Below are 25,823 nucleotides of genomic sequence, written 5' to 3'. Positions count from 1 at the left end.
TTATAAACGAAAAGAGAGAAAACTATAACTTGAAAAAAAGCTTTTCATAATTTCCTTTTTTCCGAGCTTTTTGTCTGCACTTGCATACTTTGGCAGTTAGATGTTTACTTGTGAGAAAAATGACGACGTAGTGATTCATGTGGAAATAACGTACATCACACGCCGACTTACAAATAGCATATATAAATCGTGTTTGTAACGCAACAATAACCGGAGCTTCACGCAATAATTACGTATTGTGACATGACGAACATACCTTACTTGCGGCAGACCACTTCTTTTGTGAAACAGACATTAGAGATTTAAAAGATGAGATAATGGCGACAACATGAGAGTAAAATAATATAATCCTCAGACAAATGGTAGAATTGACAGCTAATGACGAGGAATCATAACTCTGTTAGATAACTATTATAATATTCTATGATGTGGTAACGACGATCAAGGAACTTGAAAACCAAAGACAATGAAGGATATCACATGGTTTGCAAATGCGGTAAATTGCGCGAATTACGTCATAAAAGATAGCTGTCTTCGAAAAGTGAGCAAAGAATCATTTTCGAATTGCACATAGAAACTTAAATCTATACAAGATAATAAAAACATTATATTTTCATGCATACTTACCTGTAAGATAACAGTGAAAAAATAGGTATGACCATGAAATTTACCATCGTTGGATTTAATTTTCACGAGTTTCTTTATTAGTTTTTAGTAGTAGTAATAAGTGGTACTGGTAATGAATCAAGATATTTACAAAATGTCTTAACGAAACGTTGACACTGTATGATTTTCCTTACTGCATTAGCAATTCACTTGAATCTTCGTACTTATAGTTAATAATTACTTGGCATGTATTACATGTTTCATAATTGAAATGAAGGATATTAAGATGTTTCGTAATCCAGGTCTACATATGTTATAGAATTAAATGTAATAAGAAGTGGACAACATTTTCAAGATCTATTCGGATGACGATGATTTCGAATAATCTCAAAAACATTTTATGCTGTAGGATTAACTTTTGATCATAATATGTAATAATGGGTTCAGAATCGGGTATATTTTGTTAGTTTATCATTTCGTGGAGAAGTGTTGAGATGATGAATCCAATAAATAACGAAGAGGTGATGTATTTTCGGTGACCTTTATTTATAAAAAAAAAATTTAATGTACAATTAAGGGAAGCGGTTTTAGCCAATCCTCGACTGATGAATTATCATTTTTCATTCAAGACAATATCATCCGAATTAGACTTAATTTCTATGAGGAAATAAGGTGCGCAAAAGAAAGTTAATGGTGCTAAGGGGACGAAATAATGAGAATGGCGAATGATCGTGATGAACGATGAATTTTTTAAAATAATAAAACTCGCGTGGACTATGAAATGAGAGACGTCACAAAAATCTTGCACTGCGCTTTTGGCTGCTTGCTCACTTTTAGGTATATGTGTACTTCTGTTTGCTTTTATTATTATTATTCTTATTATTATTATTATTGTTGTTATTATTATTGTTAATATTAATATTATTATTCATAATAATATTAAATTCATTATTATCCCCTCCTAATTTCTAACTACAAAGAATTGAAGGCCGTCTTGGAAGGACGTTGCAAGTTCTACGTTGACTAAAAATCACTTTGCCCTCAATGGGTATCAGAGAAGTGTAATAATACCCAACTTTTCAAGTCGATTTTGGTCACCCCGTTTGTACCCCTATCAAATGTAACGAACCGATCTTTTCCTGAATATTTATTTTCACATCAGTTTACAATTCGTATATTTTAACTAAACTTAGAAACAAAAAAGCATTTCGCAGCATCGCATTTGACAAGAACAGTTGTAGATGTTTTGTATTTAATTTGTTCTATCTTTCATAAATAACATCTAAAAACACATTTTCAGCCATTAGCAAGTCATTCGTGGGGCACAATTTTTTAATTCATTCCATCAAAATACTTCGTGTTGATTGCCTACCTTGTTGCCTACGGTCCCCAGAGAAGGTTAATTATTGTTTAAAAATCAATGCTAATATTAATGTCCTTACATTGATCACGGCAAGACTGAAATAACTAGAGTAAATGACTCATTTTATGTTTGTAATTCTTCTTCTTCTCTTTTCGAGAGCATTGACACACCCTCGAATATTTCGGTATACGTAGTAAGCGCTAATAAAGTTATTAATTTTGTTAAGAAGAGGCTGAAAGGAGTTTGTTTTATTCCTTTCAAAAACTGCACGACCCAAAAAGTTCTACTGACCAAGAAATCGATATAATAAAACCAATTGTCTCAGTCTAGTTAAAGTTTCGGATTAATAGTCAATGTAAGTACCTAATTGTCATCTGTAACACATGTCTGAACGTCATTCTTTGTAACCGATTTTCCTCAACATATTTTTACTCCGCGGTGTATATATTCAAAAGGAAACAAAATAACTATGATTAAAAATAAGTCTACCTATATATGTCTCAGTCCTAAGTCCACGGTAGACAAAATTGTTGCTTGATTTGTGCCATTCTAGGTCCTTCTACTTTATGTGCGGCACCCAGGAAATCAGACTTGCAACGTTATTCCAAGCTGTCCTCATTTGTATTATCGATTGTGGATGGCTCCGCAGGTTCATGTATTCATAATAATAGAATTCTTTCTTACAAGGACTTAATGTCTTAAAGGGCGGGCGGGGGTAGGAGAGGGCGGGAAAGGTCTTACAGTCCTAAATGTTGTTCGAGTGAACATTAAGGGATTCACTTCTTTTTGTTTTTGTTGTTGGCACCTCGTGGCGGTGTGACAGGTCTTCCTGCGTTCAGACCACCGTAAGTGAACTTCCGTTTGTCGGCTGGTTTCAGAATCTGAAAACTACACATCAGAGTCTCGTCAACGGACATCATTGCGCCCGCGTTGTCAAATTCACCACAGTAATTTGGTGCAGAAAATAATGTAACCAATTGACGTTTAGCAAAGAACTCGTAACCATCTTCAACCACCTGAAAAAAAATGTATAATCTTAGCAAATCCCGATACCAAACAGTTGATAAACGGTGATACCTACGTATGACAAATCGACAGCATTAACAAATATTAAGTCATTTTTCAAATGGTGTGAACATTAAAGCAAACAGAAATTCGATCAACCTATGGAAACACTTGAATATTTTCAGTTCCATATGGAGGAAATAAATTGGATGCTAGTTTCCTTACCTGATGAGCACGGCAAATGAGGTCAAAATCGTGTTTATGTAAGAATTTGGCAACAACTTCAGCACCAAAAGTGAATGAAACACCACGATCGTTTTCCCCCCAACCCATTGTATCTTTGTCCGGGTCTGACCATAACAAATCGCAGAGTAATCCCTGGTCAGGCACATCAGTGGGCCGCATGATGCGTCTTATTTGCTCCATGCTTTGGAGATCCGGACTCAAACCTCCGTGACAACAGAAGATCTTCTCATCAACAATTGCTGCGACTGGTAAGCAGTTGAAGCAGTCAGTAAACGTTTTCCAGAGTTTGATGTTGTATCGACGTTTACCTGCAATGTAATATCCACACTCTGAATAACTGAGTTTGACCAAGATTCGGTGAGTTCAAATCCTACAATTCATCATATATTTTATAAAAAATTGGGTTATCTACTAACAACAATACTTTTAATTAGGAAATCTTCAAAATACTACAATTCTAACTCTATAGGTCTCATTTTTAATAATAATATTTGATGACTCTCATCCATGGCTGGTTTGACTTTCATTTTTCCCTGAACTTATCATTTACACTCGAGTATAAGTAGACTGGTTGGCACAAAATAGGAATGTAGACATGAAAGAACACACACAACAAAAATATTGTATTTCATAGACCCGTTGTTTGATTAATACTTTAATCTCAAGTCTTTAAGAAAAAACACTCACATAACAGCAGTTCCCCGAATTTCCTGATGAACTATTTTCCATAGATTGAGATATTTCTACATGAGAATCGATTGTAAAGACAAAAGAAACTGTGACACTTTATTTTTTGTTTAAAACGTAGTAAACAGTTATGTAATGGAAAAGATAACACCAAATGAGTGTAATCTCCATCGATTAATAAGGTGGAAACTCGAATTTATTATCTCTTATCAATTTTCAGAACCAGGTGCTCAAATCATCGATGTGCACTCGGAATGCAGAAAATTTGGTGATTGTTGATAAAATTGAAGTCATGAGTATGGACAAAATTAAATCAGCAATGAAAACTGAGTGAAGTCTAGGCTAATCCTTCAACACTATACCAAAGTTAATCCTGAAAGGCTATTCAATTCAATGGTGATGACTCAGCTACTCTACAGGCAAATCCCAGATATTACCTACATACACACAGACTAAATTTCTGTGATAACATAAAAATAAAATAATTTAATAAGTAACTTACACTCATCATAAAAGCCATATATCCTGTTGATCGATGCACATTCATGATTTCCTCTAAGCAAAAAGAAATTCTCAGGATACTTGATCTTGTAGGCAAGCAGGAGGCAGATCGTTTCCAATGATTGCTTCCCCCTGTCTACATAATCACCCAAAAATAAGTAGTTGCTCTCTGGTGGGAAACCTCCGTATTCAAAGAGCCGCAGCAAGTCATAGTACTGTCCATGGATGTCCCCTAAACAGTTAAAACAGAATCAAGAATTTTCATGTGTTCTTACTATAAAGATGATCAATAAAATTGGCTGCATCAAGATCAGGTGCTATCCACAAAGGTGTTGATATTTGAGAATTTTAAAACAATACTGATAAATATAACTCAAGGCCATGCGGCCAACTTGTATCAGATAATAATTACGAGTGAACCCAAATTGTATGGAAAAAAATTAAGTCGGAAAAACTTTTGTGATTCAATATACTGAACTAAGTGAATCAAATTGGATCATATGGTAGAACGTAAAATATATTTGACCAATGAACCAGTTTAATAATATACACATGCATACTGTATCTGATGATGCACTTAGGCATGTGTTAATGCTGTGAGTAATAGTTGATAGATGCAGTACGCATTGATATACTGGCACACTTACTTAAAATAAGTCTTACACAAAGAAAATTATATGTATAAATTTAGGTTGAAGATATTTGTGAGACACAAGCCAAGTTACTTGGTATCTGCTCAATTCAATAATCTCAAATATTAGACTGAAAAAATTTGATCAGAGAAAATAGGGAAAGAGAAAAAAAAAAAATAATAATTTGATGGGTCCCGCGATTAATATTTACAATTCCATGCCAAAAACCAGAAAGCCAAGGTATGCAATTACTTTTTATAAAAGAGGTACAAATTTATATTTTCAGTAGTCTATATACTGCTCAAATATGTCGTACATGTATTAGAAATTTAATTATGCATCTAACCAACCAACTTGACTGCATTCGTTTGTTCAACCTAAGCGATAAGAACCACAATTATTTTATTTTAGTAAATATTTCAACTATAAATATTCACATAGTAAAAGCTGATATTCATTTCTGTGCATCAGTTTTATGAAAGCAGACATAGGTGACAAATCGGATTAACAATTTCAAGAATTTAAAAATTCCCTAGCATAATCCAATGGAATGAAATTATATCTTGATAAATTAGGATATACAATAAATTACGACAGGATAAATTAAATGCAACAAATAAATGATCCATTAATGTAAATTTGTTCATAAGTAGAGCTTATCTAACGGTTGCTACAAAGAGGAAAAAGGGCACGTTACTTAATGTTTGTGAACAGATTTGTTGATGAAATAAATGAACCAACTAAACTTTGATCTTTAAAGATTTATGAAATTTAGGTCACTGCAATGTCAAAATGTGAACGATAACCAAGTTATAAAGTTTAACTCGTTAGCTTGTTGTTTGTATGTACAAAAATAGAAGTTTACATTAGAATATAAACAAGGCGAAATTGTGGAAGAAACAGGTAGAGGTTGATGGTATGAAAACTTACCACAAATTTTCAGGGGAGCCTCCAATTCCAGTAGAATGGGCTGGGATAGAAATATTTCACGAGACTTGAGGCAGAGGCCTCGAATTTCACCTTCGGTCAGCTGGACATTTTTTCCAGGTCGAGCTCCCCGCACTAGAATCCAAAATAAATTCCAAATGATATTGTATAGCAATGAGATAACCAGTATAATTGGTGTTCGGGACCTCGCCCAAACGTCGCAGGTTTTTCGGCGTTGTCAACGCTGTTTTATGTAAACAAACTATTCTGGCGCCCTCGCAAAAGGTACCTAATTTTAATCGTCGTTGCGTAATCAATAAAAAACCTGGGGTTGCAACAGGCCCCTATCCATTGATCCTGAAGTATCATTCAATTGATGAAAATTTGATCGAGTAGTTTAGTAGAATAGGTTTTCGTGACGCATACACCTACGGGACATCGATCAGCTTTACCTTCTAAGAGCCGGGCTATGATGCTATCGATATTCAATTTGTCGGTCTCAGCCATCGGCCTGGGGTTTCGGGCGAGTCCCGGGCTTCACACGGAGCACCTTGCGCTAAGGATGGTCACTGATTTTCTTGGATTTCACCGGACACTCAATCGCGTTCGCGGATTATACAAGGTACTCGCAATGGCCGCCCGGACAAGCGCACAATCCCCCTTCTTCCCTTCTGCGGACGGCGACTCCACGAGTCATCAGTCGAGACTCGAGCTCGACACGATTGAAGAAGAATCGAGTCACGAATACCAACCGCATGATTCAGTACGTCACCTTATCATCATATTGTCCGTACTTGTCATCCACTCTACCATATCCTTTTTATCCATCTCCGCGCTCCTTAGACATCATTTTTCCTTCCACTTAATCACCTTGCTACACAATTATAGACATTGATCACGTTCTCAGATTAATTACAATAATACTGATAAAAAATTTCTCATCAAGGGTAAGTCTATTTTGTTATAGTTTGACATCGCAATGCTTAGCTGTTGGCACATCTGAATTGACATCGAGTTGAGCAATTCCACCCTACTCGTATGCTGATCTTCACTGATCTCTATCAATAGATTTATTGCTGATATCAGAATAATGTAATCTTTCTACATCAGTGAGAATTACATAATAGGACGAATAAATCATTAAGTGCATCCTGGAAAGTAGAATTAAGTAAAATCGTACTTCAGCTTTGGTTGTGTGTAATATCTTATTTATTCGGTTTAAGCACAGCTTTGACAGTTCTGGCGCTAGTTCCGCAATGCTGAACCAATGGATTTAATTTAGTACCAACTTTTGCCCACTGCCTGAATCAACCGAATACATATCACATTATTATAATGGAGGTGGACTGACCTTGGGTACTATTGGTGGTTGAGTCTCTTTAGGGTTGTCCAACTTCCAATGAAATTTCAGGGTCGCACCACCATACACCCCCGCAACACCAACATTAAAACATTTAAAGACGCATTGAAAAAGTAGATTGCAACGAATTTCGCCATTCAGGGGTTGCTGGTTGGCGCCAATAACGCTATTGTCACGGAATTACTTGGGAGGTAAAGGTTTTAAAACGAAATAAAATGCCTGAAAATGTAGTAAGTGATTTTTGGTTTACTCAACGAGCTATTATCAGTCAAAGTCTATGACAATTATCGGTACATAATGTCCACTCTCTTTGTCTTCTAACTCCTAGTTGAACGGAGACCACGCCGTTGATGGAGTGCCGCATGAGAATGAGGAGGAAAACGTTGAAAATGACGTACATTTTGATCCCATTATATCGTTGCCAATTATCGAAGTGTCAAATAACGAGGAAGATGAAACTGAGTTGATAAAACTGTAAGTTTTTAATATTGTATCTTATATTTTTCTTCGCATGAACTTGTCAATCACACTGGAGAAAAGACGTATCTTGGCTTCAACAATGTGCTCGGTTCTTTTCTAAATTTTGGATATCGATCCCTGAACTGAACTGAACCAGAGTTAAAAGTCTGCTGGCTATCTCACAGGGAATAAAAATCTCGATTCATAGCTAGAGGCTCTTATGTGGCTTGAAACATTAGCCTATGATATTTGTTTAGGCGAGCGAAACTGTATCGGTATGATTCAGGCGATGGGCTTTCCAAATGGAAGGAAAGAGGCACTGGGGAAGTTAAATTGTTAAGGCACAAGACCAAAAGTACTGTCAGAGTAGTCATGCGTAGAGATAAAACGCTGAAAATATGTGCAAACCATTTTGTTACTCCATGGATGGAACTGAAACCAAATTGTGGCAGTGATCGGGCTTGGGTGTGGAGCGTCTTAGCTGATTATGCTGACGAGCAACTGAAACCAGAATTACTCGCGATCCGATTTGCAAATGCTGAAAGTAAGTTATTTGTTTTTCATGTATTCTACCGGATGTATATTTCCTGAAGATGTTATTATTCATTCACAATATGATACAGCGACACGTCTTGAGTTAATGTATTGCTTAAATATTTTCAAATGTGCTATAGACGCAACCATGTGGAAAGACGCTTTTGAAAAGGCTAAGAAAATAGTGGGATCAGAATGTGAAATCTATGCTGGCAAAGCGAGTATTGATGACCAAAAGGATGACAGTTCTAGCGATGCAAGCTACAGTGATGTTAGCTACTGTGAGAGTAGTGACAATGAAAATTTAACCAAGGAATCTAAAGAAACGAAAGAAGATAGAAAAGAGGGAAAGGAGCCATCCAAGCAAGAGGTTCCGGTGGAAGGATCTACAGAAAACAAAGTAGATGAGGAAACTAAAGAAGTAGCAGGGCAGTTAGAGAAGCTGACAGTTCAAAGCGTTGATCAAGCCAAGTAACGAACGAAATGATCTTGAAAATAAAATGTGGAACAAACATTCCAATATGCATGTTAATATTAAGAATGACAAAACAGCTTGGGAAAACGAAAATTGTAAACATTTGTTACTTTTTTTCACTTGACAATGGAAACTACGAATCACAATGAATTCAACGGGTTGTTTGAAATACCTAGGCCTTCGAGAACAACGCAATAATCAAGGAAATGGAAAAACAATTTAGAAGAAATTCATACATCAAATTAAAATAAATCTTGGTAGACAACCTCGAAATAATGATCTTCTTCTGGATGTATGGAGCGTATGGTCTGACATTCTGGCGTTCGACACAGGAATACAGGAAACGGCTAATCAGCAATACCTTAGTATTTTACACCAGTGACAATTTTATCGATTGGTGGATCTAATGGGTTGAGTTTGTTGAAAGTTTTTACCAATGCACCATGAATGTTTATAGTGTGTAGCGATGGAATTTTTATTCATAAAATTATGACAATACAAACGTGTTTGTATTCAAATAAAATGTATGCTCTTCATCATGTTTATATTTCGTTTACTGCATCCTAATTTACTCAATTACTCGACCGAGTGAATATCTACTCCATCTACATATATTCTACTTACATTTCGTTTTTAACATCGAATAAAGATTACAATTGATGCATCAATACATATTTCAATATCTCCGAAATGAAGAAATTGTAACTGAAAAACGATCTTGACTTATTGCAATCTTAATAATTTTATAATGCATGATATGTTTGCTCAACTGTATTGAATCGTCAAATCGTGCTGAAAATTGCAAAATTACCGTATGTTTTTCTCTCTGTCTCTCTTGTTTTCTCATTAGCTTCACTTCTACACTCACAACGAATACTGAATCATTTTTCGATTTCCACGGGACTGTTAGTAGGTCGTTTGAGATAATTTCTTGGGAATTGATGGGGAGAGTAGAGTTGCAGAGTTTAATTAGTCTGAAGACTTCCGTCCGATTTATCACAGCTCAGAATAATCGCAAGTTACATTGGAGTCCAACTAGTTTCGTATGTTTGCACCAATAACACAAAATTAAAGTTCATCTCTATGTGCAAATGATTGTAAGATGTTGCGTCTCTCTTCCATATTTCGTTTTTTATCTTTCGATATCTTTCCATTCAATAAACCTTCGAGCCTCGACTGTTCCAATTGAACAAACACGTCACCCCTTTCAAGTATTCTTTCCATGGTCTTCACGTAAACTTGAGCAGCTTTCCTATGTTCCTCAGGTAAGGTCTCTTCAAATATTTTGGCTTTGCCTAATATTTCCTGCAAGAAAACACAATTCCTTACTGAATCTGGGAAGGAATAATCTTTTTGTCTGAGTGTAATCCAAAAATATAATGGCTCAGTGCGCTTCCTAAGAAATTTATGGTCTTATGATAGTGAATCTCAGTTTCATGTTACCTGTCGTTCTTTATCTTGGCTTGTTTTAAACTCTTCTGCAAGCCTATCAAGCTGCTCCACACATCCTGGTAACCCCAAGTACACATCTGATTGCGCTCTGATAAATCTCTTCAAATTTTCAGCCGTAAAATCGGAGTCAGTTTTCTGAATAAAAGGAATAGGCTCAGTTTTTCCTTGCAGAAATAGTCGTACAGCCGGATAATCATCCTTGGTAATACCATAGCGCTGAGCCAAATCTGAATTTTCCTTTTTTCCATAATCTTTTACGCCAACTTCAGCTATTAGAAGATCTATAGAATCTTTTGTAGCTGCAGCAACCTTTGCAAATTCTTCGTGCTTCTCACCATATGGAAAAGCTACATCAAACTTGACTAACGATGCTTTGAATTTGGAAATTACCTAAAATAAGGTAAACAACATTTGATTTTACAAATTACTGATTTTTGCGTAGGAGATAATACAATAAACCTAAGAATTTCGCTGTGGTCGTTCACAGTCGGCCCAAATATGACGTATGCAAACGAACATCAATACGAACTAAAACATGCTGAAATCGTGGCTGAAACAAACCACTGTTGAGGATCAATAACCTTTACAGAAGGCTTTGAGTATATATGTATTAACTGGATTAAGTTCTGAAGATGAATTTGATAGCATTAATAACGCCGAAAATTTGTCGATAAGTTTGATAAGCTCTACCGAGTAAATTATATTTAATTTAAATTTACCTTATCAAAAGAATGAGCGTCTAGGGGAACGCACCCCTTACAATCCTCGTCGCTGGACTGACCCAGCCCCGCAACAGACAAAATGAAAACTACGTAATATAGCAGCATTTTCTGTGGCTTATTGTTCGATAAATGTTTTACAATAAACTGTACACGGCGTAAAATTCTTTGGAAGTAAGCGTGCGACCGGCGAAGCGGTTTTTCTTACTCTTGTCAATATATTTTGTTTACTTTTGACGTTAGCACTGTCTTCCGCTAGTTGGACCGTTGCCGTTGCTACGCTAACCAAGGTATGTTACCCGTCCGCGCCGCGACGCAGACAACGTTGACTGATGATACCAATCTTCAGTCAACGCCGACAACGAATGATCGGCCCGCGGATTGGAGGCGTCAGAATTGCCCACGGGTCATAGCGCAACGGCAATGCGCAACCACACTCAACTGTTACTGAACAATGCGAACTGAAACACCAATAATAATCAGGTAATTGAAAGTCTTAAGGGCGCTGAAAAATGGAAATTAGCGACGTATGATCAGAATTGCCCACGGGACGGCGCGCAACGGCAATGCGCAACCACGCTCAAATTACTACTAAACAATGCGAATTAACGGCGCTGACAAATGGAAAATAGGGACCTATGATAGTAATTATGTTATGCATCCAAAAAATTTCCGGATTGGAAAGAATGTAATTGGCATAGTTGAGAACCGGTACAATATTTTCTATGGTGCCCGTAGAAAAAGCACGTATTTTAATACAAGTAATATCTATCTCATTGATGGAAAGTCAGGTATTTGGGCTTGGAATCGCGTCATCTTCTTGCGATTTTGGAAATGATATTTTCGAGTCACCGCTGCACCCTCCACGGAACAACCTTTCCTCTTCAAGAAAATAATTTCTGAGTTCGATTAGTTTTAAAGAATGAGCCTCTGAAAATTACAACTGTCATGAGTGCGAGAAACATTATTACGGAAATTATTTGCATTTTAATTGCATTTGCGACATTTTTGCTGCAGGAATTAGCTACGAAATTATAGCATCGTAATTTCATGAGAAGCTATGGTATTTGTTTGTCACATACCATGAAGATTTTCTAGCGTGTCCAAGTCCCCTCCAAAGTCCTGCGGAAGGCATTTTTGTGGAATGCGTTCGTATACCTCTGAAATATCTCCGCTGTAAAGGTGCAGCTGTGTCGAAAAGAAAAAGTGATTTTGACATATCATTGATCTCGAGCCCAGACTATCAGACATCGCTATTATCTCAGTGGTAAGAATCTAGTCAACGATGAAACAGGTAGTTTTTACTTTTTGAGCTTTGTAAGGAGTCCTTTAATTAAAATTTGCCTTGCTTGACGTTTACTCCAGATCGTAAAGTGGGTACTCAATTGAAACTAGCTAGCACTTCAAGGTACGCCTGAAGTGACGCAATCCATTCAACGCGTAAATATAAAATGGAGACCCATAAAATGCAGGGTACGCAGGTTCATAATTGAAATATAAATAGCATGTAATATAATTCCAACAGCTGCCAGTCGCCGGCACGATCCATTTTTTTCTACTATGAAAACATTTTAGCAATACGAAGAAAGTATCGAAGATGGCTTAAGGTCTTTGAAAACTGATACTGCTTTATATCGAGTGATAATTTTACGACTACGAAGTAATATCAGGCAGTCGCTATACCAGTCATGAATTATACCGTAAATATTTTGCTTACCATATCAAATAATTCACGCTTCATGAACGGCCTCACTAAAGAAAGAATTTTATCCATAAACCAGACAGCGTTCAGCACATGAATTCCTTTCAATCTAACTGGAAGTCCCTCTTGTAAATATTCGAAAAACTTTCGTATACTGGAAATGGAAAGCCTCGTAAGGTGTCCAAGTTTTACACCCCTCATGTCAAACAGAAATATATATCCCGGTGAACAGCCTTCCGAGTAGAGACTGGCATCAGTGGTCATTCCGAGAAGTTTAATACCGTCATTAAACATGTACTGATTGGGTCGTGTATCCGCCAAACGATGAAAAATTATTCTATATCCATTTGGATCAGGTACCGGAAGCGCCGTGAATTGCCTGAACAAAAAAATAACAACCTCCTGAGAATCCATCAAACATAAAAAACGTATTACACTCTTACGAAACGACCAGATGGGTACCCAACGTTTTATGCAACTATTGCGTAAAATCGATTAATGCGATATGAGGTGCACGTATGCAATGCGTATGTATGCAGCTACAATATAAGCACATTTATAAATAAGCATAAGCATGTATTGCAAGAGTTCGATCGCTCCGCAGCATAGAAGTCTTTACGCAACAAAAATCTTGCCAATCTTGCTTGATAATAACGTGACATTACAATTTGTACTGTGTCTTTGAAAGCATCGATATCCGGTTTGTGCATTAACGTTCCAACGAATCTGCATATAAATATTACGTTGTAAAACCGTCGAGTCTATTTCCTATTGTCACGAATATTATGAACCGACATTATTTCTTTCTATCACAGAGCCGAATTTCTGTACTCTAATTATTCTTTCGTTTACACCAACGAAGTATACCACACCCATATTGCAGCTTCTTTCATAGGCATTGTCATTTTACTCTTTCGTTAAAGCAGTTGCTGCGGTTGAGTGTTAAGAAGTTGCGGAAAACGAAATGAGCGGCCCATGGTGTATGAATGATTAAGCTGAATGCATTGAAGTGCACCGGTATATTATAAGAATCTAGTACAGTGTACAATATAGGTATACCCATATTGTACTGGATGAGAAATTGATTGGACCACGATTATAGTATCGTAACATGAGACTTCTGTTATTGGCAACCGCGTAAATTGTACGATAAAACTATCAATGGTTGGTTTAGAAAGAAATATCAAATTATAACTGAAGCGTACGATTTTGGTTTTGGGAATTGTTTTTTAAAACTTCCAACTAATTGTAAGAGAACCATTCGATATACTGTCATGTATACGTAAGCGCATGAACAACGAAAAAATTAATGTATTCAAATATAAAACCTACAATGCACGCAACGAGTGCTGCAAATATTCCATTTTTGGATCCCTATTCGAAAAAAACTCTGGCACAGTAGCTCTCATTCTGTAGTAAACACTCATGCAACGAAGGGTAGCTTCTCTGTCGAAGTAACAGCTATGACTGAATAGAGCCAACTGTTCCACTGGGACATCCGTTATTCCTTTGGCGTTAGTCCATTTCTTCAAATCCTCCAAAATTTCATCGGTAAGTTCTGGGTATTTGGCACGGGAATCTTCTATGGTGTGTCCCAAACGCATGGTTACGACGAAATTGTAATGACCTCTGCTCCGATACGTTACCGATGACAGTGGCTTATGCGGGGGGATAGAACAAATTAAGAAATAGTCAAATAATACGCGAGAATGAACTTGATTTCTACAATTCTGGTTTACATGAACGAGTATACCTTTTCTCGACGAAAGGGAGAGTATAAGCAACTTATACAGACTGAGATCGCGCCTGGCTTCACCGTCACTATGGTCAGGTCTCCGAATCCTTGCACAAACACGTTTTCGATGGTAGTCAACTTGACGATGGTGAAAAAGAGTCGAGTAAACTGCACCGGCAGCTTGATAACTGGACAGTACGTGATATTACTCGAGCTGCAGTTACGACGGAGTGACCACTGCAGGGATATGATGGTTGAGATGTACGAGTAACTTGGTATATGATCGTATTAACGTATTCTAGCTACATTCGATGTGTAAAGGGTGTCAACTTGACCTTTTATGTAATTAGGCATTGTCATCTTTTATTTGATTCCACGCGTCACACATTTCCTTGATTAGCGTATCTTATTGTTTCCATAATATGAAACTGGTGCTTGATGTAGTACCTGCCGGCGTTATTCTGTCTGTGACTGCTTAAGATGCATGCAAACCGATCACAACCGACCAATCACGATATATCGCGAGTATAATTCATTCACTCACTCGCATAAACCAATGTATAATTATTCACAATCGTATCACTTTGTTTTCAATCATATAAATCGATTGAGTCTGCTACTTGAAATTTTTTTTCAATCAATTTTGGTAGATTGATCAATAGGTTATTATTTTTCGTCATCGCAGCGAATCGACTCATCTAAAATTCCTGCAATTTAAAAAATAGAAAATCTATACCTTCGATGAACGCCAATATGATCATGATCGGTGAACCAACGTTTTAGATTTGAAAAATTTCACTACCCTAAAAAAAAGGCTTCTAGATGGGTATATTATCCCAGAACTGACCTACCCATAAAGCCAGAAGTTTGGAGAAAAAATCTAATTAATAATGTACGGACATCGTGTCGGACCAAAACCTAGGGTAATCTTCACGCGGTGGTCTGTCAGTGGCGATGGAGTCTCATAAAATTGGGGGCCTAGTATCGCCACCCACAAGCATTCGCACATCTCTACCCTCGAGCCAATAGCAATATGATTCCCTCGACTCAAAAATAGGATGAGCCCAGACAGGGAGACATTTTCGTTTTCATCGCGTCTTGTCTCCGTGAAATTTCAGTCCGTAATTATAAATGAAATGATCACCGGTAGACGGTAGCCGTCGTGAATAGAGAAATACGAGAAAAAGTAAATGAAAGAAAAGGTAAGGAGATAGGGGAACGGCATGCGACGAGGAGACCCCCAGCTTCAGGACTGGGACTAGGGGTGCGGTGCAGCTATGCTAGGCCGGTAGTGGACGTTTCCGTTTTGTACTACACGGAGACGAACCGACGTCGCCGGTGTACCGACGACGTACGGTACGTTCATTGATAAGCGCGTACTCGGTTGGGGCGCGGGGTGTTCCTCGAATAGAACGTGACGTCACCATCAGCGCCTGATAGCGCCGACGCCGAGGTGAGCGAAATGCGCGAGTGTTGCCGTCCGTGATTTCGGGGATTCGGGCGTCGTGGGGGTGGTTTTCGAGGGAAAAAAATATTACGGTTGCTTCGGGGCAGCGAACGCGGTCCTCGCTGGTCGGGGATCGTCAAGGTGACCTTGAAAATTTATTATTTACGTAAGGAAGATACGTAAGTGCAATTATTATTCCGCTGGTTATGACGGAAGGTTGCAGATATCGGAGATTGTTGGGTATATTGATTGGTCTTTTGTGTGAAAGCTACTACACCCCCTGTACGGTATAGCTCTCCGTAGGAGCGGAGCGCGTCATCGATCCGCGAGTGACCCATATCCGTTGCCACTTCTCCCACCCCCGACCCCGACCCCCACCCTGTTCGTCTTTTCCCTCCCTGTACCTCTCGCAGCAGCCCTGCCTGCTACCAACGAACAGATCTTAGCGGGTTCGGGATGATAATCCAGTGAAACTCACTCCGCTACGAACTCCACCTGCAGCAGCAGCCCTGGCCTGCCAAAATCCCTTCAATTCGGTCATCGTAAGTTTAAACCTTACGTCAGTTTTATTTTGAATTTTCTTTCTAATTTTTATTTGAATTTTTTCAAGTACGGTTACATTCTCTTGTCTCTGGTTTCATTTTTAATCCATATACCGTAGGTCGTAGAATCTTATTCACCCCCATCGTATTGCCATTTCTTACCGTTCTCCACCGCTCAGTGTTGTATCTTTTTTTTTTAACGTCCGTCCGCTCCACCTGTCTAATAATCACGGAGGAGGATATACGGGATTATGCAGGAGAAGAGGGTATAAGAGATATTCGGCTATGTCTACATGGTTCTACGGTGATGATGGTGATGCCCGTGATGGTAGTGATTGTGGTTGTAGTGGTTCAGTGGTTTGTGCGCGCCCCGTATACGCGGTTGGTGATCAATAAGCAGTGTCGTATCAATTCCGGGTACCGTTCGGTACTGTATCAGATGATAATACATAATCGCTTATTCTCTGCTGCTGCTATTTCATCTGATCAGAAAGTGAAACCATTTACCTCATCCATAAATGTAAATAGGGAAAAAGTCGACTATTCTGAATTTCGGTCATACCCATAATGGTACCAGGTGCTGGATTGCTTTCGCTACAATCTCATCTAGCGCGTGATATCCTGTAATACAAGTATCGACGTATTATTACGCTACATACGGAGGTATAACGTATTATCTACATCAGAAATTCATTATTCCAAACAACTAGGTCTCTATTTGATTATGCAAACTATCTTCTTCGGTTCTCCCCAAAAAATTCACAAATATTCGGTACATCTATGAACGCGCAATTTCAATTCAAGATCAGTGAACAGTATGTACCTTGAATTCAACGCGATCATTAGGCTGACGTGTTTTCTGTTCGGGTTGACAACGTTTAGGTACTATTTAGAAAAAAAAACCAATTATCGACTTTGCGGACTTTATTCCATTCAGTGGAAAATATCAGCCCAACTCAGAGTCCGGGACTTTTACATGATTATTTCCTGTGATAATTCGAATTAGGGCATTCGATAGGCATTCGTGAATTGAGGTGGCAATATAGGTGGTATACAATGGCTCTTGTTACGCCACTGTAAGACGAACGGAGGTGGTCTTCTTCGCCGTTCTCCGTTGCCCTCCGACGCCCTTCGACGCGCTGCTCCGTCAGTGACGGTGGCGCGTTTCAGCAAACGGTGGGCCAACGTTTTGTCATTTTAACTCTATATGGTATCACGGTCGTGACAGAGCCAATGCTTGGAATCCCCCTTCCCCCGATATCCCTGAATTTGGCCATTTGTAATTACAAGAGTCCCGGGTCGGCTGTTTTCGGATGATCAATGATAAATTTTGTTTTCCGTATTCCGACAATATATGATAGGTGATAATTCAGCTGAAGACATCTGAAATTCATTTACAATCAACTTTTTCAACGACCTCGGCAACCACCAGCCTATACTCCCTTTGCGCGATACACCTATATGCCTAGACCCTTTCGAACATATACAGATAGACCAGATCATATCGTTAGATACATTTCTTCGATGAAGAGTGCATTAATTTCCTTCCAGTGAAATATTCGGTAATATTACAGTGCTGCGGTGTTGGAGGTGGAGGGGCATCGACGGGGCCCCAGCCGCCACAACTGCAGGGGACCAACACCAGAACCACCATCATGCAAGACCCCGTCCTTGAAACTATCCTTGAGGTATGTCAAGATATACTAAAAGTTTCAGTTGATCAATTTAGTGACAATTGACTGATCTTAAGATGTACTAAAAGTTTTAGTTGCTTAATTTGATGATAATTGACTGATCTATTCAGAGAACCTACCCTAACTGATCATTAAAACAACCCTTAAAGATTGCGAAATTATTGGTGTAGATATAATGGCATGGCTTAAGGAGTAAAAATTGTTTTCCAAGAATCCAAAGGGTAGTCAACTGTCATTTGCAAAATTGTAAATTATTGAAGTTTGTCAGAATAAAATTGCTTTGTTGAAAAATTATCCTTGTTGCTTGACGATATTCAACCAAGTTTGAATTATTGCATTTGAGCTTCAGCTTTAATTATAATATCTTTACGTAAATATTATGCAAGAGAAATATGTAATGCGCAGAATGTTAGTAGATGTATACATTTACACGATGACACTTCGTTTCGTTTCGTTCATATTACTGATTAACTGCTGAGCCAAACGAAATACTTTCAAACCATTGCTACTTGATACTTTGACAATGCTCCTTTATTGATACGATGACCGATGCGTTAATTAGGTAGCAAAAGATTTCCCGAGTCTTCTCGGAGGGTCTTCTGTTAAGACATTTGTGGTTTTTTTTCATGGGAAGCATCATATGTAACATTTATCGAATCTCTGATTACACTTTGAACAAAGCTTTTCACTTTATCGTTTTCGAATCTTGATTGTTCCAATTACATTGACACCTTTTATTGTGAGTCTAAAAAAAATCTTAATTCGATTTTCGACGATTAAAACCTCTAGATTATTCCACTCACCAATAGGATAGCTCAGCACAAAGCCAGCTTCCAATTTGATATCGAACACATTTGTTGAAATATGTGTGTAGTTCTGATTTTGCTACATCATTGAAATTATTACTGATTCGGCGATTAATTTAAATACACTCAGCCACAAAATAAATGGCGCACCCAGCACTCGACGAAATGATACCGATTTTCAAAATGCTGTAACTTGATGAAAAAATGTAAAAAAAAAAAAATCAATCTCGAAAGGATTTCAAAGGTTGAAACACCGACTTGAAGATAGTATTTGAAAATTTCTTTTCAAGATCATTTTTGACATTGTGGCGTAGGTTTGAGTGCCAAGTCGCGAAACTTCAGGAAAAACAAGTTTTTCAAATTTCTCCACGGAGCTTGGAAAAAATTGCAAAAAAACTTTTGGGATAACCATTATGTAGCCTGAAATCTGCTCGTTAAAATGGTTTCCAAAACATTTCACGCACGATTTTTTGACACTGACAATGAGTTATTCAATTCTTAGACAAGGCGTCATTGAGGGTAGGATCGACGAGTAGGCGCAAAGCAACCACGCAAAAAATCAATTAATCAACTGTGTTTTCGATCGTTCAAAATTGAATAACTCAGTGTCAAAAAATCTGCATGAAACTTCTTGGAGACCATATTAAAGAGGAGACTCCGGGCTACAAAATGGTCGTCCCAAAAGTTTGAACTTTGAAAAACTATTGAGTTTTGCGACTCGGCACTTAAACCTACGCTACGGGGTCAAAAATGAGCTTGAGAGGAAGTTTCAAAAACTTTCTTCAAGTCGGTGTTTCAACCTTTGAAATCCTTTCGAGATTGATTTTTTTGTACATTTTTTCATCAAGTTAGAGCATTTTAAAAATCGATTTCGCTGAGTGCCGGGTGCGCCGTTAATTTTGTTATGGGGTATATGTAACTTTTTATCTAAACACCTGTCGAAACAGCTTTGGGTTTATCTCAAAAATGAAAGATCAAACAATTCTACGAAAGAATTACTTTGAAGTAGAGAATACTAATCTGTGAATTTGAATTCAGCAAATGCGGGAGGCGGAGGCTCGCCGATCAGAGTTGGAAAGGCAGCATGTTGAGGCACAGGCTCAATTACGTGACAAGTTGGCTGGTCGATACCCAGGACCAGAGTCCGTTGAAGCTCTGCAATCTAAGATTAGAGAGCTTGAAAAAAAAACAGAGCTTCAAATGGTGAGACATGAAGAACTGTCTTTGGAATTGACCAGCCTAAGACGAGCGCGCAGCAGAGGACCGGTGCCTAGCAATATGACGTCTTCATCGATTCCTATGTCAACGTGGCCGCCTGTTGGTTCAGAGATTGATCGAATCATTGCCAAGATTGAACAGGACAATAGGTGAGACCTGCTAGTGGTAACATTGTGTGTACCTCATTGGGGAATGTCGTCAACCTCATATCTTGCTCATACATAATGAATTTCTATTCATGTGTCAAGAGAGCAGCCTCATTCTGCACTGAGTAATAATCTATTAATGATGTACCTTGCCAGTTTACAAATGCTGAAGAACCTATATATTGCTTAATGGTCAAGTCATATTACTTATTTTTATTGAATCTAATGCATTTTGTCTTGTATTTTTTTTTTTTTACACTCTCAGCTTAAGTAAAACCAGTGCCGGTAGGATTTTGCACGAGTTGGATCATTCAAGGAGTAATGTCACAACTCAACAGCCGTCTGGTTCCCAGAGTATCTTACGTTCCAGTTCTGAAAATCTTCCTAGTTTGGGACAACATCAACATCCTCCACATCCACACGCACTAAACCTTGGCCTGCCATCACAAGCATCACATGTAAGTTATTTCCTTAATTAATTACCTAAAACCTGATACTAGTTAGAATCTCAAAATGCTGGATCTGCTTTACGTATGCTAGTCTTTCCAAACGATGCAATGGTACCATATTTGCTCAGAGATAGTCGTGATCAAATTAAGTAATTCCTGTTGTAATCTGTAATTAATAGTATGCAGGCTCTCCAATGCCATTAACGCCAATGATGCCTGGCTGTCCACCCTTAACACCAAATGGTCCACCTTACCACTACAGCGAGCCAATTCCTCCTGCACCATCTCTTTCAACGAGCCAATCACAGCCTGCGTTTCAGCAAAAACTACAACAGTATCAGCAGCAGCAACAGCAGCAGCAGCAGCATGAACTATCAAGCTCGCACTCTCAAGGAGCGCTACCATCTCAACAAAAACAACAACAAGCCCACACGCACTTTTCTGGAAATCAATACCAAGAGAGCTATCCACATACGCAAACGTATCAACAACCTATGCAACAACAACATCCTGTGTCTACTTCGTATTTGACTTCTGCTACAGGAGGTCAGAATATTATCCCACATTACACACAACCAAGTCAGACAAATCAAGGCTATCAGCTCAATGGAAACCAACAGGTGAGATTTCCTCATGAATGACGTAATTAAATATATCGAGGAATATCAAAACCTCACGAAAAACGAAATTTTATTCATTTACTTCGAGATTGACTAATTTTATTGGGTAATATCAATTCGAACAGGCAACAACGTATCCAACGTTATCGATGGCTTCTCATCACAATGGCACCTACAGCTCTGTAGCAACAAGCTATGGGTCACAATTGAGTCATCACAATTATTCTGGACCACATACTAGTATCCCCCAGACAACACTTTCATCTCTTCCACCATATTCAACAACAACCCCCGCTTACCATTCAACTTTGGGTGCTCTTACTAGTTCTTCACAGAATATGCTTCCATTTTCAACTGGTCAAAGCACTTTTTCTACTGCTGGTTCCAATTTCTCAACAGTCGGAACAAACGCATATGGCACAACGGGTGTTAATACAGGTATATCAACGAATTTTCATCGAATTCGAAACCTTAATAATTCGAATCTTTCAATTTATTTTTATCATTATTAAAATGTAGGACCTACTTCTGGTGGTTTACTACAAGCTATCGGAGACCCTCTGCAAGCCATGCAGCAGTTATCAGCCCAGTCTCAAGCTAGCCAACTACAACAACAAGCCATCATACATCAAATTCAACAGAGCTTGCGCGCCAGTTCGCCTACAGCTACTGGATCAACAGGTCACCATATTTTGGGACCGAGACAGATGCCAAAAATTCCAACAGGCATTTTATCAAATCCATTAGACCGTCTGACAAGCGAAAATGTGGTTACCGAAGGTCAAGTTGACATGTTGGATATTCCCGGGAAAGGAAGATGCTATGTTTACATTGCACGGTTTAGCTACGAACCGTTCCAGCATTCGCCTAATGAAAACCCTGAAGCTGAATTACCCGTCCAGGGTGGTGATTACCTTTTAGTATGGGGGCAACCAGATGACGATGGTTTTCTCGACGCAGAAACACTAGATGGTCGGCGTGGCCTTGTGCCAGCTAATTTTGTTCAAAAGTTAGTCGGGGATGATCTGTTAGAATTTCATCAAGCTGTTCTGGGACTCAGAGACGTCGATGATGCTGCTTCTACAAACATACCACAAGTCAGTAGAATATTGCACATATATTTTTGCAATTATTATTCTTATTATTATTCTTTATTTTGGTTACAACCTAGTTTCCAGTCATTACAAAAATACATTTCTCAGTGACTCAATGTAAACATAATTATTATTTTTCATCCATGTCAGGTATGATTGCAGGTGGTCAATTGACATTTTACAGCTCGTCTAATCTCTGTTTATATTCTTTGGTATCCAGAATCAACAGATTTTTAGTTTTTCTTGCTGTGCATGCTTCTTTTTGATGAACAACAGTGTATTATAGTAAGAAAGGATAATAGAGTTTGCAATAATTACCATAGCTAATCAGTTATTGCCTTTTTAATGCTGTTGTGCTTTCCAAATATTTAATTATAACATAATAAATATTAACGAATCGGCTCATAGTGTTACCTACAGGACATTGACTTGGAGTTAGCAGCGCTGGAAGAAGGGAATCGTAATCGGCATGCAGAATTATCTGCATATGCAGAACTGGACAATATTGCTGATGAGGATGAACAAGAGCCTCCAGGTCAGTAGCTTTATTTCGCATGTATTTGTACTTGATAAATGGTATTTCAAATACTAGAAAGGCTGACTAGAAATCCAGGCACAACAATTTTATAGAGATATATCTTAATTACATTGATCATAATCTTGAATCACTCCTGCCCAGATACATACCTACATTCTCTACACCGAATTATCATTTGTACTTGGGTTTTTTTTAATGCTTTTGAGGACTTTGCATCGATTAAATAATCACTGTTGTCGAAGCGAACAATGGAATAATTGTTACATCCGAATATTTGATTCTGAACATGATAACGAATGATTCATTAGTGCATATTTACTAAAGTTGAGTTCTATGAGTCAAAAGTTGTATTTGCGTTTCTTATCTCTGTATCATTAACGCCCATTTCCCATTAGGAGATAAATAATCTCACATTGCTTTTGAAGTAAATCAAAATGTGCTCTAATTAACTACAATATGAATAGAACTGTAAAATAGAGTGTGCATGTTGCACGCCAGATTGTTTTTAATTTTTTCACAATATTTGTTTGTCTGTTTATTCAATTCAGATAAATTTAGGACTTATTTATAATATAATTATTATTATTTCAAATATATACATGGTCTGAATTTTCTTCGTCTATTTCATGATTCAGAATGGTCATTTTTGCAGAAATTTAGCTGTACAAGTCCTAGGTATAAGCAAAGTAAAATCTTCATTCATTAGCTGCTTGCGGTGAAGCAATATAAGAAACATTATTAGTATTTTAGCACAGATATTCATAAGAACAATGGGAAATATTTATTTAAAACTTCGACAAGTAATTCAATAACACTCTCTATTAAGCAGCATCGCAACAACAGCTATTATTTATTATCTGAATGGAACGAACAGTGTTTGGCTGTTGATTGTACAAATTACAATATTGAATGGGGTTAGGCTCGCCGAGAGAGAGAGTACCTACAGCTAGGGTTGTCTTGTGTTTTTCCCCCTGAAGAAGTCTACCTGTTTTCGGACCTAGTACCGGCGCCACAACATCTCACCCTTGAACGTCAGCTGAACAAGAGTGTGCTGATTGGCTGGACTGCACCGCAGGAGAATTCTCACCATCTTGAGTCGTACCATGTCTACGTAGATGGAGTCCTGAAAGTCACTGTCAAAGCTACTGAGAGAACTAGAGCCCTAGTTGAAGGAGTTGATTCCACAAGGGTCAGTATTTTACTGAGGTTTTAAACTATAAAACATAGCTGCACATTTAACATGTTTCTCTCATTTGTTAATCATTTGTCAATGTTGTTGAAAATAGGTACTAATTATCCAGCTGGCAAGTCTGTTACTTTGCTTTCTCCCTTACCTTGACTTATCTTTACATAGGTATGTGTGTCTGCAAAAGAATCCTTTTGGAAATAGGATAAAGTGATATTGATTAGGAATTTTAATAATTTTTTTAATAAAATTGCTCCAGTATCATGACACACATACCTAATATTTAAGAAAGCGAATTCACACCATAAGTAATATCAATGCGATTCAATAATGCTCCTTGATTATGTAAAGACTCTGGCCCTTTCATTCTCACTTTTAAAATATATTACCTGATGGTATTTCGATTTTTCAATATTTCTGTTTTTTATCTCATTCGGAAGATTTTGATTACAATGTATCTATTTGATAAACTAATTCTAAATTCATTTTTCATTCCAACAGCCTCACAGAATAAGTGTTCGATCAGTAACACACTCTCGGCGAACTTCACGGGACGCTGCTTGCACCATGGTGATTGGTAAGGACGTTGCAATGGGACCCACTGCTGTTAAGGCTTCAAATGTTACGGCTACAAGTGCAGTAATCTCGTGGCTACCGAGTAATAGTAATCATCAGCATGTTGTTTGTGTCAACAATGTTGAAGTCCGAACTGTGAAACCTGGAGTTTACCGTCACACAATTACTGGCCTAGCACCATCTACGATATACAGAGTAACAGTTAAGGCAAAGAACTTGAGGGCTACTCACTTTGAAGATCAAAACACTCAATCAGCTAATGCATTGGCTTGTCACGTCCACTTTAAGACTTTGCCCAAGGGTCTACCGGATCCTCCGGTCGATATACAGGTACTGGTAGTACAATGTCAAATAAAGATTTTAGATACACAAATGTTGCAGAAAACCTGATTGGACAATCAATTAAATCGATTCAGTATTTTGAAATTGAAGATGTTTCCAGCTATAAAACTCAGGTTGTTCACAATGTCAACATAACTGAATACTGTTGATGGACGAAATTGTTAAAATTACATACATCAAATACTCCTATCTGAATTGTGAATGCTGATTACCATTTTTCAAAGGTGGAGGCAGGACCGCAGGACGGCACTTTGCTAGTGACCTGGCAGCCTGTTGCCCTAAACGGTTCGGCCGTCACCGGTTATGCGGTTTACGCGGATGGTAAAAAAGTGACAGACGTTGACAGCCCAACTGGAGATCATGCTCTAATTGACATACATAAATTAATGGGCCTCAACCCAAAACACGTAACAGTGAGGACTAAAAGTAGAGAGAGTCAATCTGGAGATAGTTGTGCAACTGCAATTCCATGCAGTGTTCTTAGAGGGGGTCCTCATTTACATGGCTCCCATGGATCTGACCCTAATCAGCAACAAATATCCAATCAAGAAGATCCCAATCGCAGGATGACAAACATGAATCAAAGATATCCAAGTGCGCCTGTACCTCCACATATGAGGCGGCATGGTCCAACCAGAGTCGATGCTCATGGTCAAGTCGTTATTGAGACTGACGAAAATCTTTCTGATAAAGAAATATATCCAGGCCAGAGCATACCTCAAATAGGTAAGATATTCGTGCCTAGTATACTCAAAGTATACT

General features: G+C 38.1%; 5 protein-coding genes and 1 long non-coding RNA gene across 17 annotated transcripts in view; 3 read left to right on the top strand and 3 right to left on the bottom strand.

Annotated features, from left to right (window-relative positions):
- Positions 1-1,131: 1,131 nt before the first annotated feature.
- LOC105684029 (serine/threonine-protein phosphatase alpha-2 isoform) lies at positions 1,132-6,625 on the bottom strand. The gene is made up of 5 exons (XM_012397123.3): positions 6,420-6,625; positions 5,971-6,102; positions 4,410-4,640; positions 3,200-3,528; positions 1,132-2,985 (listed from the first exon to the last, which is right to left on the bottom strand). Exons 1-5 carry the CDS (start codon positions 6,472-6,474, stop codon positions 2,746-2,748), a joined length of 987 nt encoding a protein of 328 aa, XP_012252546.1. The 5' UTR covers positions 6,475-6,625; the 3' UTR covers positions 1,132-2,745.
- LOC125499786 lies at positions 3,441-4,552 on the top strand. The gene is made up of 2 exons (XR_007276772.1): positions 3,441-3,577; positions 4,128-4,552. It is a non-coding gene; the product is annotated as an uncharacterized LOC125499786 (long non-coding RNA).
- Positions 6,626-6,773: 148 nt separating the features above from the next.
- LOC105684376 (RIMS-binding protein 2) overlaps positions 6,774-25,823 on the top strand; it is a 29,166-nt gene continuing 10,116 nt past the window's right edge. The window contains exons 1-14 of one of the 12 annotated variants that reach the window (XM_048649294.1): positions 6,774-6,914; positions 7,196-7,308; positions 7,379-7,518; positions 7,656-7,801; positions 17,967-18,080; positions 19,931-20,259; positions 20,522-20,714; positions 20,885-21,325; positions 21,451-21,763; positions 21,845-22,422; positions 22,828-22,954; positions 23,935-24,146; positions 24,645-25,049; positions 25,286-25,787. In XM_048649294.1, the coding sequence (XP_048505251.1) occupies positions 18,048-18,080; positions 19,931-20,259; positions 20,522-20,714; positions 20,885-21,325; positions 21,451-21,763; positions 21,845-22,422; positions 22,828-22,954; positions 23,935-24,146; positions 24,645-25,049; positions 25,286-25,787 (3,133 nt within the window). In that variant the 5' untranslated portion in view covers positions 6,774-6,914; positions 7,196-7,308; positions 7,379-7,518; positions 7,656-7,801; positions 17,967-18,047. Of the gene's footprint in view, positions 7,519-7,655; positions 7,802-15,453; positions 16,393-16,427; positions 17,056-17,966; positions 18,081-19,930; positions 20,260-20,521; positions 20,715-20,884; positions 21,326-21,450; positions 21,764-21,844; positions 22,423-22,827; positions 22,955-23,934; positions 24,147-24,644; positions 25,050-25,285; positions 25,788-25,823 lie in introns of those variants that run through there. The other 11 variants (XM_048649295.1, XM_048649289.1, XM_048649291.1 and 8 more) reach the window with 11 other exon arrangements.
- On the top strand, positions 7,543-9,177 carry LOC105684048 (ran-specific GTPase-activating protein-like). The gene is made up of 5 exons (XM_048650797.1): positions 7,543-7,557; positions 7,656-7,801; positions 8,044-8,330; positions 8,461-8,791; positions 9,057-9,177. Exons 1-5 carry the CDS (start codon positions 7,543-7,545, stop codon positions 9,175-9,177), a joined length of 900 nt encoding a protein of 299 aa, XP_048506754.1.
- Positions 9,323-11,643, bottom strand: LOC105684077 (endoplasmic reticulum resident protein 29). Its single transcript, XM_012397191.3, has 3 exons — positions 10,967-11,643; positions 10,239-10,637; positions 9,323-10,100 (listed from the first exon to the last, which is right to left on the bottom strand). Exons 1-3 carry the CDS (start codon positions 11,072-11,074, stop codon positions 9,864-9,866), a joined length of 744 nt encoding a protein of 247 aa, XP_012252614.1. The 5' UTR covers positions 11,075-11,643; the 3' UTR covers positions 9,323-9,863.
- On the bottom strand, positions 11,636-14,676 carry LOC105684037 (alpha-tocopherol transfer protein-like). The gene is made up of 5 exons (XM_012397134.3): positions 14,422-14,676; positions 14,001-14,326; positions 12,684-13,047; positions 12,049-12,154; positions 11,636-11,896 (listed from the first exon to the last, which is right to left on the bottom strand). The coding sequence occupies exons 2-5, from the start codon at positions 14,270-14,272 to the stop codon at positions 11,754-11,756; spliced, it is 885 nt and encodes a 294-aa protein (XP_012252557.1). The 5' UTR covers positions 14,273-14,326; positions 14,422-14,676; the 3' UTR covers positions 11,636-11,753.

This window comes from Athalia rosae, chromosome 2 (genome assembly GCF_917208135.1).
Source record: "Athalia rosae chromosome 2, iyAthRosa1.1, whole genome shotgun sequence".
NCBI lineage: Eukaryota > Metazoa > Arthropoda > Insecta > Hymenoptera > Athaliidae > Athalia > Athalia rosae.
This window is presented reverse-complemented; position numbering and strand designations above follow the sequence as displayed.

What these genes read in the sequence shown, in the direction of transcription:
- LOC105684029 (XM_012397123.3), bottom strand. Translation starts at nt 6,474, where the DNA reads ATGGCTGAGACCGACAAATTGAATATCGATAGCATCATAGCCCGGCTC. An exon ending in GGCTCCCCTGAAAATTTGTG is followed by an intron (nt 4,641 to 5,970) that starts GTAAGTTTTCAT and finishes TTAACTGTTTAG; the next exon opens with GGGACATCCATGGACAGTAC. An exon ending in TCATTTGCCGTGCTCATCAG is followed by an intron (nt 2,986 to 3,199) that starts GTAAGGAAACTA and finishes ATTTTTTTTCAG; the next exon opens with GTGGTTGAAGATGGTTACGA.
- LOC105684077 (XM_012397191.3), bottom strand. Translation starts at nt 11,074, where the DNA reads ATGCTGCTATATTACGTAGTTTTCATTTTGTCTGTTGCGGGGCTGGGT. An exon ending in ACGCTCATTCTTTTGATAAG is followed by an intron (nt 10,638 to 10,966) that starts GTAAATTTAAAT and finishes ACCTTATTTTAG; the next exon opens with GTAATTTCCAAATTCAAAGC. An exon ending in GCCAAGATAAAGAACGACAG is followed by an intron (nt 10,101 to 10,238) that starts GTAACATGAAAC and finishes GTTTTCTTGCAG; the next exon opens with GAAATATTAGGCAAAGCCAA.
- LOC105684048 (XM_048650797.1), top strand. An exon ending in GAAACTGAGTTGATAAAACT is followed by an intron (nt 7,802 to 8,043) that starts GTAAGTTTTTAA and finishes ATATTTGTTTAG; the next exon opens with GCGAGCGAAACTGTATCGGT. An exon ending in CAAAGCGTTGATCAAGCCAA is followed by an intron (nt 8,792 to 9,056) that starts GTAACGAACGAA and finishes AAATCTTGGTAG; the next exon opens with ACAACCTCGAAATAATGATC.
- LOC105684037 (XM_012397134.3), bottom strand. Translation starts at nt 14,272, where the DNA reads ATGCGTTTGGGACACACCATAGAAGATTCCCGTGCCAAATACCCAGAA. An exon ending in CAGCACTCGTTGCGTGCATT is followed by an intron (nt 13,048 to 14,000) that starts GTAGGTTTTATA and finishes TTTTTTGTTCAG; the next exon opens with GCAATTCACGGCGCTTCCGG. An exon ending in AGCGTGAATTATTTGATATG is followed by an intron (nt 12,155 to 12,683) that starts GTAAGCAAAATA and finishes TTTTCGACACAG; the next exon opens with CTGCACCTTTACAGCGGAGA.